This window comes from Dama dama, chromosome 29, assembly GCF_033118175.1.
Source record: "Dama dama isolate Ldn47 chromosome 29, ASM3311817v1, whole genome shotgun sequence".
NCBI classification, from domain to species: Eukaryota; Metazoa; Chordata; class Mammalia; order Artiodactyla; family Cervidae; genus Dama; species Dama dama.
Genome location: NC_083709.1, coordinates 67,193,498 through 67,209,995, shown reverse-complemented (window position 1 = coordinate 67,209,995; position 16,498 = coordinate 67,193,498). Strand labels below are relative to the sequence as shown.

Sequence of the window (16,498 nt, the reverse complement as noted above, 5' to 3'; positions counted from 1 at the left end):
TTTATTCAACATATTAAATGTGTTGTTTAACTCTGGTAACCACAGCTGTGACTTAGTTAACGATCTCAATAAATCCTACTTAAATCAGAGACAGGAAAAAATTATGCAAATGAATTCTTATCTGTTTTTCTGCCCAAGGCATATTTGATAACAGATAAAACATACTCCAAATAGTCTCTACTTAACAGTCAAGAAGCCATTTGAGGTTTTATTTGGATCAAAATCAAAGAAGAGGAGAAGCCTGCTATGTTCACAAATGATTTTATTTCAGAAAGAAATTACACATTAAAAAGAAGACATAGTTAAGAGCTTACATTCATGTATGAAAGTGACTCTAAGAAAGTAAACAGTTATTAATATATAAAGCGCATGATTTAAAAAGACAGTAATAGATAATGACAGACGGGCTTGCCTTAGGTTCACCCACAAAATAGTATCTTCTGTCTAAAAACAAAGATATTGGTCTTTGAGACAGCTCTTTAGACATGAGTTTGTACTTCCAGTGGACTTGAAAAATCAAACCAATCACGCCAGGCTCCACATAGGCTGTATCACACCCATACTCATCAAGCAGGAAGGAGACCATCCATCAATTAAACCTTGCAGCTAGATAGGATGTCTTCCACTAATCTCTTGTAAACCCAGGCGTCACCCTTAAGCCGCTGCCTCCGGATGCCCACCACGTCAGGTTTCTGAAGCTGGCACACTTCTAGCTCAAACTGCATCGTCACTTTGCCAAAATCCGACTGTGTTTGACACTTCAGTGTATAGCTGTGAAAAACAAGATAAGGAGCCAGTTAGCAGGAGGATCATGAATATTCTGTATAATACAAGAGATTTCTAAGCCTCTAGGAGGCCAGTGGGGAAAATGAACCATGATTTCATATTAAGCAATGTAGTACTGCTTAGAGTTTCCAGATGACCTAGCTATGCATTAGTGATGGAGTACGACTAGTGTTTTCCCAAAAGCCGAACCAGAATCTTTAAAAAAAAAAAAAAAAAGAAAAGCTGAAAAGGCTTATATCAGAATTCTCCCTCGCTCCAAAGAAAGTGCTTTATTCATAGCTACACAAGCCATTCATGCTTAAGAAATCTTTTGGCATCCTTTATGCAACTCTCTCAATGGTAACCTGTAAACGTTAGGCCATTTCCACAATGCTGACAACAAAAGAAAGCAGAGGGAATATGAAGAATATTTTATTTTGTGCACTTTGTCAGAAACTTCTGTCTTTCATACAAATTAAGCTGAAGCCACCAACTGGTTAGTAAGAAACACGTTTTTGAGGTTTTTCTAATAGTGAAGCAAAAGTCGTTCAGTTGTGTCCCACTCTTTGCAACCCCATGGACTATACAGTCCATGGAATTCTCCAGGCCAGAATACTGGAGTGCATAGCCTTTCCCTTCTCCAGGGGACCTTCCCAACCCAGGGATCAAACCCAGGTCTCCCACTTTGCAGGCAGATTCTTTACCAGCTGAGCCACAAGGGAAGCCCTATTTTCTAATAGTAATAAGAGGTTATGATCATTACAACACTTTAGGGCAGAGTTATAAAATATATCGCTCTTTTTCTTACTTGCATCCTTTGGGGCTTGATCTATTAAAAATAAGCAGTTGATACCAGAAATGCCATAAGGTATACCCTGCAGTTAAGGTTCCTGATGGGAAGAGGAAGCACAGAGCGATGTAGTCACATCAAAGATAAAACGTGATTCTTCCTCATTGGAAAAAGACAGTAATGGAATATAACAGAGATTAGTGACACCACACCACTGAAAAGTTCGTTATTCTGTTTTGTCACAAAGAAAGTAAAAACAGGTAAGATAAAAAGAAAAATAAGGGATCAAGGCAGACCTTTGGGTGGATCAGGAAGTTCAAGGAACAGATTATTGGTTAGTAGCCAGTTAATGATCTGACAGATTATATGCTAAAGGAAAAATAATTGAAAGCTTTCTCATATAGATGTGGTGAGAGGTTCTGCAACTGTGAATAAACCCCAAGCATGAAGAGCAAGTCAGGGTTAGATGTGTTCTAATGACAATCGAAGAAGAAAGCCAGGGTTCACATAAGGAGTGCTTGCCAACACTTAAGAGATAATGAAAAGCAAAATTACTGTTGCAAAAGATTCTTTCTTAAAATCTCTCTACTGACTGTTCTGTTTAAATATTTTTGTTAATTTATTAGTGGCTCTTCTTTGTCCTTGTTCAGTCACTAAGTCAAGTCCAACTCTTTGCAACCTTGGACTATAGCACACCAGGCTTCCCTGTCCATCACTATCTCCCAGAGTTTGCTAAAATTCATGTCCATTGAGTCAGTGATGCTATCCAACCATCTCATCCTCTGTTGCCCCCTTCTCCTTTTGCCCTCAATCTTTCCCAGCATTGGGGACTTTTCCAATAGAGTCAGTTCTTTGCATCAGGTAGCCAAAGTATTGGAGCTTCAGCATCAGTTCTTCCAATGAATATTCAGGGTTGATTTCCTTTAGGATTGACTGGTTTGACCTCCTTGCAGCCCAAGGGACTCTCAAGAGTCTTCTCTAGCACCACAATTCGAATGCATCAATTCTTTGGCACCCAGCCTTCTTTATGGTCCAATTCTCACATCTGTACATGACTACTGGAAAAACCATAGCTCTGACTATACAGACCTCTGTTGGCAAAGTGATATCTCGGCTTTTTAATACGCTGTCTAGGTTTATCATGGCTTTCCTTCCAAGGAGCAAGAGTCTTTTAATTTCATGGCGGCAGTCATGTCCACAGTGATTCTGGAGCTCAAGAATAAAATCTGTCACTGTTTCCATTTTTTTCCCCTTCTATTTGCCATGAAGTGATGGGACTGGACGCCATGATTTTAGTATTCTGAATGCTGAGTTTTAAGTCAGTTTTTTCATCCTTCTAGTTTATTGCTTTCATTGTTCTATTAGTGCTTTAATAATGCAATTTTAGAGAGACATAACTAAGTGGAAATGTTTAGAAATATGAACATCTTAAGTAACCAGAAGAGTTCTGGCTGTCCAAACCATGAGATCATGACCCAGGAGGTTTTGATGGCAGTTCATTCAACAGTGGGAAAGAGAGAAAGTGACATACTTTCTAAAGTACTGAAAACCAATCCTATCACATAGACATCATAAAGAGAAGTGTGTGTAAAACCCTAAAGACTCTACCAGAAAATTACTAGAGCAAATCAACGAATATAGTAAAGTTGCAGGATATAAAGTTAACACACAGAAATCCCTTGCATTCCTATACACTAACAATGAGAAAACAGAAAGAAATTAAGGAAACAATACCATTCACCACTGCAACAAAAAGAATAAAATACTTAGGAGTATATCTACCTAAAGAAACAAAAGACCTATACATAGAAAACTATAAAACACTGATGAAAGAAATCAAAGAGGACACAAACAGATGGAGAAACATACCGTGTTCATGGATTGGAAGAATCAATATTGTCAAAATGGCTATACTACCCAAAGCAATCTATAGATTCAATGCAATCCCTATCAAGCTACCAACGGTATTTTTCACAGAACTAGAACAAATAATTTCACAATTTGTATGGAAATACAAAAAACCTCGAATAGCCAAAGTAATTTTGAGAAAGAAGAATGGAACTGGAGGAATCAACCTGCCTGACTTCAGACTATACTACAAAGCCACAGTCATCAAGACAGTATGGTACTGGCACAAAGACAAAAATATAGACCAATGGAACAGAATAGAAAGCCCAGAGATAAACCCACGAAGCTATGGACACCTTATCTTCGACAAAGGAGGCAAGAATATACAATGGAAAAAAGACAACCTCTTTAACAAGTGGTGCTGGGAAAACTGGTCAACCACCTGTAAAAGAATGAAACTAGAACACTTTCTAACACCATACACAAAAATAAACTCAAAATGGATTAAAGATCTAAATGTAAGACCAGAAACTATAAAACTCCTAGAGGAGAACATAGGCAAAACACTCTCCGACATAAATCACAGCAAGATCCTCTATGACCCACCTCCCAGAATATTGGAAATAAAAGCAAAAATAAACAAATGGGACCTAACTAAACTTAAAAGCTTTTGCACTACAAAGGAAACTATAAGCAAGGTGAAAAGACAGCCCTCAGATTGGGAGAAAATAATAGTAAATGAAGAAACAGACAAAGGATTAATCTCAAAAATATACAAGCAACTCCTGCAGCTCAATTCCAGAAAAATAAATGACCCAATCAAAAAATGGGCCAAAGATCTAAACAGACATTTCTCCAAAGAAGACATACAGATGGCTAACAAACACATGAAAAGAAGCTCAACATCACTCATTACCAGAGAAATGCAAATCAAAACCACAACGAGGTACCATTACACGCCAGTCAGGATGGCTGCTATCCAAAAGTCTACAAGCAATAAATGCTGGAGTGGGTGTGGAGAAAAGGGAACCCTCTTACACTGGTGGGAATGCAAACTAGTACAGCCGCTATGGAGAACAGTGTGGAGATTTCTTAAAAACCTGGAATTAGAACTGCCATATGACCCAGCAATCCCACTCCTGGGCATACATACCAAGGAAACCAGATCTGAAAGAGACAGGTGCACCCCAATGTTCATCGCAGCACTGTTTATAATAGCCAGGACATGGAAGCAACCTAGATGCTCATCAGCAGACGAATGGATAAGGAAGCTGTGGTACATATACACCATGGAATATTACTCAGCCATTAAAAAGAATTCATTTGAATTAGTTCTAATGAGATGGATGAAACTGGAGTCCATTATACAGAGTGAAGTAAGCCAGAAAGATAAAGACCAATACAGTATACTAACGCATATATATGGAATTTAGAAAGATGGTAACGATAACCCTATATGCAAAACAGAAAAAGAGACACAGATGTACAGAACAGAATTTTGGACTCTGTGGGAGAAGATAAGGGTGGGATGTTTCGAGAGAACAGCATCGAAACATGTATATTATCTAGGGTGAAACAGATCACCAGCCCAGGTTGGATGCATGAGACAAATGCTCGGGCCTGGTGCACTGGGAAGACCCAGAGGAATCGGGTGGAGACGGAGGTGGGAGGGGGGATCAGGATGGGGAATACATGTAAATCCATGGCTGATTCATGTCAATGTATGACAAAAACCACTACAATATTGTAAAGTAATTAGCCTCCAACTAATAAAAATAAATGGGAAAAAAAAAAAAAGAGGAGTGTGTGTGTGTGCACATGTGTGTGTGTGTATATATATATATCACCTTGATTTGTTTGAGGTATCTCATAAATTTAGATTACAACTTATAAATATTATTGTTAAGCAGAACATTAAAGAAAAATAGAAGATGCAAAAGAAAACTGGAAGAAATTCAGATTTTTCTATTTTGAAAAGTCTAAGTTTGAACATGGTGACAATATGGTCACTTAAAAAACTTCTAAAGTCCATATAAAACAAAAGAGAATAAATTATTAACACAGACACTATCAAAAAAGCTTTTTTGGAAAAAAATACATATTTTTAATAAGGGGAGAGGGGACTCAAACTATATTTTCTCAGAGTTCAAAAGACATCAAGTAATAGATGCAAACATGCTTCTTACCCCTTCTGGACAAAGTCAACGTGCTTCTTTGGAAGAACAGACATTATTTCATTCAAGAGTTGATCTGGATTCACTAATCTGGTTGTAGTCACATTATAGTGAGGCTTAAAAAAGAAAAAGGAAGGGTGAGAAGTAAATCCTTACATCAACACAAAGACCATCCTATCTGATTTAGAGATCCCAAACTCCTCAGTATAGTACCATTTCAATGGAAGTATTTCAAGACAAACAGAATTTACAACCAACTCTCAGTACGTTGGACTGAGATGGTACTGGGAGAGCCTAGAGAAATCATGTTTATTAGTAATAACCTCCATATCATCATTTTTATACTTGCATCTTCCTCTCCTACCAGCTTTTTAAATAAGTAAATAAATATTAAATAATGTCTATCTCTCTGAGCTCTGCCTATTTCCCCCTTCCTACACTGTGATAAAGAGTCCTGCAGTATAAACTGTGAGAAAACAAATGCCCTAGAAAATTTCACTTGTATATAGTTGGATGTGTTTCCTTAATTCTTTCTTGATTACTTAAGGAATTTTATAGAACCCCAGGAACTGATTCTATGACAATTCCATGAAGGAATGAACATAACAGGTTTTTCTCATTCACTCACAGCATATTTCTCAGAAATAATTTCATTCCTAATTGGTAACTGTCCATCCATTCATTCAACAACTATTTATTGAAGGCTTACTAGGTGCCAGGCACTGTTTTAATAGGCCCCAGGGACAAGAATCCCTGCCTTCCTAGTACTACCTTTACTGTCAAACAAAATTATACCTTCTGTGTCTTTAAGATTTAAGTTCTTTTCATAAATAACAAAATGCTGAGGTGGAAAAGACCCCACTACCTTACTTTTCAAATGAAGAACCTATGACCCAAAGAAGAAATACAAGTTTCTTAAGATGGGGTTTCCCAAAATGTGATAAAAAATTATAACTGGACTTATACCTCTAAGTGGTACATGTATACTTTTTTTGGGTCACACTGCATAGCGTGCGGGATCTTAGTTCCCTGACAAGAGGCCAAGCCTGTACCCAGCGCAGCAGAAGTATGGGGCCTGAACCACTAGACCACCAGGGAAGTCCCCAGATAAACATTTTTATGTATTTGTTCCAATCTGATTTAGAAAAATATAATTAGCAAAAACTAATAATATGGGGTTTCCTTTTAAATAAATACAAGCTTTTAAAAAGTTAGTCATCTTGATTGTGGTGGTTTCACAAGTACATTGTGTATGCCAAAGTATATGAATTTTACATTTTTAATATATGCAGATTATTGCATGTCATTTTATACCTCTAAATCTATTTTAATTCTGCATCACATAATGCTCACTTTGGCAGCACATATACTAAAATGCATCATATAAAGTATCAGAAAAATAACAGTGCAGATTATACACTGATATGCCAATATAAAGGTGAGTGTCAAATGACTGGCATTCAGGAACCTCAGTTTCAGGTTATAAAAGGAACAAGAGGCACAGCTGGGACAAGCTCCTCTGTCTCTTGGCTTCCAACTCAGGACTTTTTTCACCAAATTAACTCGGTCTTTTCAAGATAATAACAAACTACACACTTTCAAATCACAATTCAAGTGATTCCTTTTGTAAAATAAAGAAGTGATCTTATTTTATCTATTTAAAATTCAGATTTGTAAAGACTGCTTTCTAAAAGAGGGCTTAACTACATACGGTTTGCTATCTTAAAAAACTAAGGTGTTCTTCATACCATCTTTTACCTTTTTTTTGCCCCATCTCACAAGCTTGGGGGATCTTAGTTCTCCAAGGGAGCAAACCTATGTTCCCTGCAGTGGGAGCACTGGACCACCAGGAAAATCCCTTTGTACCATCCTTTTAATTTTCTGTAGTTTATAATTTTTAACTTAACAACCAGGTGGAAAAATGAGGCTAATCTCCTAAAGCAAGTCCTTCAGTTCTGAAAAACTTTAAACATTAGAAAGAGTTAAAGATCCAAAGTTATATAAAGTTTTAGAAGCTCAGCATGTGCTAATTAGAACTGTGATTCTGCTACACTGGGGTTAAAATGCTCAACACTGACAAAAATAACAATACTTGACACTGGAACACCTTATATCAATAAAGCATTTCATATGCAATGTAGCATTTCATACAGTCTTGTTTACATATCCCAGCTCTGTGAAGCTGCCAGAGTAGACATTCTCTCCAGTTTTTACAAATAAAGACATTGAGAAAGTCAGAGATCAAATGACTTAGCCAAGCTACACTGTATGAAGCTGAGGCTGCAACCCAGGCTTCTCATTCCTATCTTGTCACTTTTCTCCTACATTCTGGAAGCACTGGGAAATGTCTAGAAAACCAACTAATATCACAGCAGTTCCTACTGAAAAATGCATTCAAGTTCCAAACAGTTTACATAGATGAATGAACATTTCAAGGATGTTATCCATTAGTATTCGATAACTGCTTAGCATCTCAATAACGTATATAATTGGACAAGTTTCCTTAATCTTCTTTATTTACTATTCTCATAGAAATGACATATGATCTTCATAATCCCAGTGTCAGGGTTTGAAATACCTCACAACTGTCTCCAACTAGAGAAATCTCAGAATAAAAGGATAAAATATGCCTAATAAACAGTCATATGAAACATAAAACTACAGTGAATTATGTAAGTTCTACAAGGTAACAGACACTAATGGAGAAGTCCTATCTTCTCTCACTTTAAGACAGAACATAAATGGGATCTCAGAACATTCTCCCCTGAGGCACCCAGCTTCCCCTTCTGGGCCTGTTGCTATTCTCCTCACACACACCACACTCAAAGTTCAAATTAACTTCCCCTGCATTCAAATATTTTGTGAGGGCCTACAAACACACCCATGTGTCAGGGACTCTTCTGTGTACCAGAAACAGGACAACTCAGCACAAGCTCCCACCGTTAAGACAATTCCTCACATACGCCCCGTGCTTCCTCATCTCCACGTTGCCTCTGAGATTAGTCCCCCTACCTGAACCTGAATATTTCAATTTCAGTTATTTGTCCCCCCAAAAGACCAACTGTATGTAATTTACCTCTGCATTAAGCCCACTGCATAGTAACATGTATACTTTAGGTGCTCAAAAAATATGTACATATTAGCTAAACAGATGAATAAGTACATTAAAAATACTAATCAATGCACGCATTCAGTTTTTCTTTGGGGAAAAAAAAAATAGTACAATTAGCAGTCAGCTTCTAAAATCCATACTAAAGAATTTCAGCCCACCTACCTTTAGTCTTCTTGGCCCATCTTTGACAGAGCCTTTCCTTTTGCTCCTGGTAAGCACTGTGATAACCTTATCCAACCCCTTCTCGAGGCTCCCAAACACTTTGGTTCCTTTTCTTTTGGGAGTTTCCTCTACATGTACTTGGTTGAGATTGAGTTCTACTGAGCGACACCTGAGGGAAAAAAAAAACCAAAAACCTCATGAGTAGGAGCTGGACTTCCACCTGTTGGCCCCTCACAGAGGTGCTTTTGTCCGGCCTGACGGGTGCAGGTATGCCCAGGCCAGGCCATCTTATTCTGCAGGCAGCACGAAAGCCATCTCCCACCCGAGGGCAGTCATCACCTGTCCCCCGAGCCAAATGCCAAGATTATTTTTTCCCCTACCTTTTTTATTTTTAATGTCAAATCTGTAGAAGAGTTGAGCAAAATACATAATGACCATTCACATATCCTTCCAGATTAATATTATATTAATATTTTGTCACATTTGCTTTCTTTATGTATATATAATAAATATATTAAAAATAAGCCATCAAAGTAACCCATCTGAGGATATCACAACCCTTTATTCTAAAACACTTGAGTACACATCATCAATGTATCAATACTTTCCTACATAACCACAATATCATTATGATATCAAGAAAATGAGTAACAATGCCATGCGTGCCTGCTCCATCGTGTCTGACTCTTTGCTTCTGTTAGTAGACATCTACACTCCACTGGCAGAAGTGTAGGGAAAGACGGGCCTCGGCACAGGAAGCCTGGCCCCAGCCTCCCAGCCGGCTGTATTTTTTTATCTATTTATTTTTGGCTGTGCTGGGGCCGCACTGCGACGCGGGCTTTCCTCTCGCTGTGGCGAGCAGGGCCTACTCTCCAGCAGCAGTGTATGGTCTTCTCACTGAACGTGGCTTCTCCTGTCGGGGAGCACAGCTCTCGGGCACACAGGCTTCCGCAGCTGCAGTTCCCGGGATCTACAGCACAATCTCAGTAGCTGTGGTTCACAGGCTTGGCGGCCTTGCAGCCTGTGGGATCACCCCAGACCGGGGGTCAAACCCATGTCTCCTGCACTGGCAGGGGGTGCTCTCCCACTGAGTCACCAAGGAAGCCCCTGGTGTATTTTAAGTCAAGGTGTCAATCCTCCTGCTGCCGAGTCTCACAAGTGCCCCGAGGGAGGCAGGGTCAACAGACTCAGTAAGGACCGCAGACGACGTTTACACAGACATTCCTGCAGTCCTCGACAGAATTCACATGCTGGTGTACCTTAATTGGATTTATCATATAGGAAAAAAGGAAATCTGGTTACAGATACTAAAAAGCAAAAGAGTCTTAAAAACTGAACACTTACCGCCTCTCAGGGCTAATGACTCCTGTTATTAACTTCTCTGTTCCTGTTGAATTGACCGGCATTTTAATTGGGGTTTCTTTCAGGAACTGGTTTCCAGCTATTAGAAAAACAACAAATACAAACCATATGTAGCTTACATGCTATGGTTTCAAAATTTTTATCAATAATGCATGTATCACCTCATTCACTGGCTCAGAAATATTGTAATCACTTGCCCAGTGATGTTAACACTCTAATTCTTTAAAGAAATGTTTCCATGTGATTTATAATAAAAACAAAATCATCTTGCTTTACAACTGTGACTCTGCTTTTTCTTCACTGTAAAACCATGCTTATGATTTTGTTATAAATATCACATAACAAATCTAAATAGAACATATAAATCTTTCTATAAATAAAAGTCAATCTGTATTTATACCTTTAATTGATATATTACTGAGAGGTATTAACTCAATTCATAGCCCTTTCAACTCCTGTCAGGCAAAGAGAACAGTCCCCTGTGAAAGCTGACAAAAGTTATTACAGAGGTTGTGAGCTTTAGTTATTTTTATACTCCATATTCCAGAATTTGGGGTTTTATTCTAGCATTGTATGTGTAACTGATATAGTTTGTGACAAATCTGCATTAACAACCTGGTTACTGCTAATTAGCTAACTTTTTGTTCATAATCTAAAAGTTGTATACTGCCTAGAAATATAAGATGCCATGGTTTTAAACAGAGATCAGGGGTCTTGTTTTATTTATGACTATATAGCATTACTCTCACTGGTTCCCCAAGAACAAGAAAATAAGATTAATCAGCAATACCTATGAAAAGAGTTTTCATCTTTGTGTACTGAGGGTATCTACTACCATACATAGTTACCCTTCAACAAATTCTCATTAAATGGATTAGACAGGATTCAGAAAAATAAAACTAATTCTTAGGTCAAAAAATGACTCAGAGGGGCTGCCCTGGTGATCCAGTGGCTAAGACTCCATGCTTCCAGTGCAGATGGCTCAGGTTCAACCCCTGGTCAGGGAGTTAGATCCCATATGCTGCAATGAGGACCCAGAGCAGCAAAATAATCATAAAAAATAAATATTAAGAAAATGACTCAGAGCAAAAGTAAAATGCAAAGTGCTAATGGAGGCTATCAATTGGGGCTTACCAGCCACTGCTTTTCTTGACAGCCCTTATGTTTAAAGAAAAATGGCCAAAAACAGCTTCTGACCAATGTAATCTCTCACAGGGACAAGATATGTAAATTAATGACACTTTAAGATTATAAATTCCAAACTACCTATATTTTCAAAACTTTCAGAATTATATAAAATTTTTATTTAAAGTCAATAATAGAAGGGACTATTTTTTTTTAATAATTAAAAAAAAAAAAAAAAAAGCCCTGAATGGGTTAAGATGAGTTAAAGGTCCATTCTAGTTTCCTGCCCAACCTCACGACTCACAAAGGACCTTGTAGGTATGTTAAGAGAATTAAAAGAAAGAGATACGATGCAACAGCAGCAATTACTGAGGTCCTACTATGTGCAAGTATTATCTCACTGACACTCATAAATAACCACAGGCTTCCACACATCACACCAAACCAGTCTTATGATTTTAGGGAAAGTGTTGCTTCAACTGGATAATGCTATCAACAGAACTTCCAGCAAATACTCTCACCAAGTGTTTCATAATAACTTTATGTACAAGAAGTAGACTCTAGAACTGGCTATCAGTCAGTTAGCAAACTGGAAACACAATGGCAGGATGTGGGCAGCCATTCACAAGGCAATGTTTCACAGTGTGGATTCATTAAGGTTTTAACTTAACACACAAGTAGGTCACAATTGCTGGAAAGAAAACTAATAACGTTTAGGTGTCATTTCTTTAAAGTGACAAAGGCTAGATCACAGTAAATAAAATCCCTTCAGGCTCTCTCTAATTTATTCATTTCTTCATTCAACAGAAATGGCCCCCATTATATACCAGGCAGTAGGTTTCCCAGCTGGCACTAGTGGTAAAGAACCCTCCTGCCAATGCGGAGACATGAAAGACGCAGGTTTGATCCCTAGGTCGGGAAGATCCCCTGGAGGAGGGCATGGCAACCCACTCTAGTGTTCTTGCCTGGAGCATCCCATGGACAGAGGAGCCTGGCGGGCTGCAGACCATGGGGTCGCAGAGAGGAGGCAGACTGAGGCAACTTGGCATGCAGGCAGGCACCGAATGGGTACAGATACCAAGCGCAGCTCCAGCTACGTGCCACGCCACGCCACGCCACGGGGAGGCAGAGCGCTGTCTCATCCTGGTGAGACCACGTACTAGACGCTGGACTCAGTTCTAGGCACTGTGTTTTAAACAGAGCGACAAAACAGAATGTGCCCAGAGAAGACCAGCAATCAAAACACGGAGATGTCACCAAGGAAACAGCTTGAATAACTGGTGATGATTAAAATGAAGAGGAAATCAAGGTAAATGAGAGATCTGTAATATGGATGCAGCTCTAGGTATCCGGAAGGGCATCAGTGATAGAACAGGCAGAACAGGATCAGACACCAGAACTAGAGCTCCAGACGAGTAAGAAAGGCTCAGCAAAGATTTGAATGGAGTCCTTCTATGCCTGGGCAGAGGGGCAAGCAAGGTCTCAGCCTACATGTACGACCTTGGGCAAACCCCTTCACTCATCTGAGTCTCAGGTTCCTCAGCTGTGAAAAGGGTAAGGGGATTAAATCAGCAATAACTTGCCTTTCACCTTTAATATTCTATGATGCTATGATTCAACTCTATAAATGTGGGAAAGAGAAAAACTTAATAACATTTGAGAAAAATCTGAAGTTGATTAATATGCTTTCATTCCAACTAATGCAAATAACATACGCTTAAAAAACAGCCTGGCTTCTCCTATAATTCCTGAGGGCAATGCTAGCCATTTCTGATCTGCTATATGTTTATTTAGCAAGGTAAGAAGAAGGAATTTCGAGATATTTTGCTACTGTTGAATCTAAACAGCAAATACCTTTTGAGGGTGTACTGTAATGATTGGGTGTAGTGAGTATTTCTCTTTTATACTGGTTCTTATTAACTGGAGTCTTTGGCTCAGGAAATACAAAGCACTCTTCATTCTTTACAGTGGACTTAGGAGTATATACATTTTCTTTGTTCTTTAATTTATTGGCAGATGCCCTGCATAATACTGGAGTTAATGATGTAGATTCCAGGCCATTTGATTCTGTCCAATGCTTGGCAAACTGGAAAAAAAAAAGTTACTGGATAAAGCACATTGAAGAAGAAAAGTCAATTTCTTTACAACATGCCTTAATCATTTGCAAATTACCTTGCACCATTTTTATTAAAATGAAACACTATCAAAAGGATATTATTGGGGATACCAGGAAATTTGAAAATGTATATTCAGTTCCCTTTAGTTAGTACATGTAGATCGCTTTAGGCTGGTCTATTGACAGGTAATTTTCAACATGTTTCAAGATGTATTTAATCAAACACACCCAGATTCTAGGCAATTGAGGATGGCCACAAATAAATCCCTAAGAATTGCTTCCCATATCTAGACTGCCAGTTTGTTTTTAATTTGTACCAAGAAATAAAAGTTCAGTCAATGACCAGCACAGAAAAACTATGTTAAAATGTTCTAACAGAAATGTTGCATAGAAAATATGTCTTAATCCTTTCAAATTTATGGTTGAGCTTGCAAAAAACATAGGAAAATCCTCAGAGGTCAAACGAAAAACAGGAACATGAATGCAGAAATGTAATCAAGGCTGAAACTGTCTGCTGCCCTAAGGGCACCTACCCACTCTCTCGCATAACCTACAGCAGGAGATGAGACCTATGCAAGGTGCTGAGTTAGAGCCAAGCTTCCAGGTAAGCCAGGAGGGGCCAGAATGAAAATGAAAGGGTGGATAAATTCAGACCTGCCCTGTAAAGGAGTTGGCCAAAAAAACCTGTCTGTCCTGGTTATGGCTCTGAGGAAGAAAAGAGAGTTTCCTTTAACAATTGCTAAGTAACCACAGGACAGTCTTCACACAGGTTTGGAGCTCAAATTCATATCCCAGAAATTCAGCCTTAGAATTTAATTTAAAATAGTTCTAGTCCTAAATGGTTGTATTCCAGGAACATGACAAAAGGAAACACAATTCCTATCTGAAAGAAAAGCTTCAATCCAGCACAACCTAAGACCTCAACCCTTAATCCAAGCCTCAAAGCATTCCCAAAGAGTTCCAGAAAAATGAGCCTATTAAAAAAAACCACAAATGATACAAACACCATGAACAAAAGTCAGGAGAAAAAAGAAACAAAAGAAACAGACCCAAAAAGATGTAAGGTATTAAAATTATCAAGTACAGAACATAAATATGTTCATATGTTCAAAATAATAAAAAATTAAAAACATGAAAAGAGAAATGTTAAAGCAATTTTGAAAAAAGAATAAAAATCTCTAGAAATAATGCAATGATCAAAATGAAAAATTCAATGGACATGTCAAATAGCAGATAGATAGAAATGAAAAAAGAAAGTGAATGTGAAATAAATCTGAAGTGATCTAGAATACAGCTTAGAGAGAAAGATATGGGATATATGAAAGAGAATTTTTTTTTTTTTTTAATTAGTTGGAGGCTAATTACTTCACAACATTTCAGTGGGTTTTGTCATACATTGATATGAATCAGCCATAGATTTACACGTATTCCCCATCCCAATCCCCCCCTCCCACCTCCCTCTCCACCCGATTCCTCTGGGTCTTCCCAGTGCACCAGGCCGGAACACTTGTCTCATGCATCCCACCTGGGCTGGTGATCTGTTTCACCATGGATAATATACATGCTGTTCTTTTGAAATATCCCACCCTCACATTCTCCCACAGAGTTCAAAAGTCTGTTCTGTACTTCTGTGTCTCTTTTTCTGTTTTGCATATAGGGTTATCATTACCATCTTTCTAAATTCCATATATATGTGTTAGTATGCTGTAATGTTCTTTATCTTTCTGGCTTACTTCACTCTGTATAAGGGGCTCCAGTTTCATCCATCTCATTAGGACTGGTTCAAATGAATTCTTTTTAACGGCTGAGTAATATTCCATGGTGTATATGTACCACAGCTTCCTTATCCATTCATCTGCTGATGGGCATCTAGGTTGCTTCCATGTCCTGGCTATTATAAACAGTGCTGCGATGAACATTGGGGTGCACGTGTCTTGAAAGAGAATTTAAAATAAACGGAAGACGAAGCTCTATGGCCTAACAGGTATCTATTATACGTTCCAGAGATAGGTAAAAGAGACAATGAAAAAGCAGTAATTACTCAAGGTATATTATAAAACTAATTAAAAACACAAATCCTCAAATACAGGAAACACAATGAATCGCAAACAAAAAGAAATCCCTATCTATATTTACCAGGTTGGACAACTCTAGAAGACACTACTCACCCAGACAGTACACCTAACAATGAAACTGCAGAACACCAAAAGCAAAGAGAAAATCCTAAAAAGAGCCAGGGAGAAAAGACTAACTAGAACGCAACCTAACTGACACTGATTCAGTTCAGTCGCTCAGTCGTGTCCAACTCTTTGCGACCCCATGGACTTCCCATCAGCAACTCCCGGAGTCCACCCAAACTCATGAATGCCATGCGATGGCATGCCAGTTGGTGATCCCATCCAACCACGCCATCCTCTGTCGTCCCCTTCTCCTCCCACCCTCAATCTTTCCCAGCATCAGGGTCTTTTCAAATGAGTCAGTTCTTCGCATCAGGTGGCCAAAGTTCTGGAGTTTCAGCTTCAACATCAGTCCTTCTGATGAACACTCAGGACTGATTTCCTTTAGGAAGGACTGGTTGGATCTCCTTGCAATCCAAGGGACTCTCAAGAGTCTTTTCCAACACCACAGTATAAAGCATCTATTCTTCGGCGCTCAGCTTTCTTTATAGTCCAACTCTCACATCCATCCATGACTGGAAAAACCATAGCTTTGACTAGACAGACCTTTGTTGGCAAAGTAATATCTCTGCTTTTTAATATGCTATCTAGGTTGCTCATAGCTTTTCTTCCAAGGAGTAAGCCTCTTTTAATTTCATGGCTGCAGTCACAATCTGCAGTGATTTTGGAATCCCCAAAAATAAACTCTGTCACTGTTTCCATTGTTTCCCCATCTATTTGCCATGAAGCGATGGGACCAGATGCCATGATCTCAGTTTTCTGAATGTTGAGTTGTAAGCCAACTTTTTCACTCTCCTCTTTTACTTTCATCAAGAGGCTCTTTAGTTCTTCACTTTCTGCCATAAGGGTGGTGTCTGCATATCTGAG

The 16,498-nt window shown here is 38.6% G+C and overlaps 1 protein-coding gene across 2 annotated transcripts in view; it reads right to left on the bottom strand.

Moving 5' to 3' along the window:
* Positions 1-245: 245 nt before the first annotated feature.
* MELK (maternal embryonic leucine zipper kinase) overlaps positions 246-16,498 on the bottom strand; it is a 73,551-nt gene continuing 57,298 nt past the window's right edge. For both annotated transcript variants that reach the window (XM_061132284.1, XM_061132285.1), the window contains exons 14-18: positions 13,193-13,424; positions 10,196-10,292; positions 8,852-9,020; positions 5,590-5,693; positions 246-771 (exon numbers count right to left, since the gene is read on the bottom strand). In XM_061132284.1, the coding sequence (XP_060988267.1) occupies positions 594-771; positions 5,590-5,693; positions 8,852-9,020; positions 10,196-10,292; positions 13,193-13,424 (780 nt within the window). In that variant the 3' untranslated portion in view covers positions 246-593. The remainder of the gene's footprint in view (positions 772-5,589; positions 5,694-8,851; positions 9,021-10,195; positions 10,293-13,192; positions 13,425-16,498) is intronic.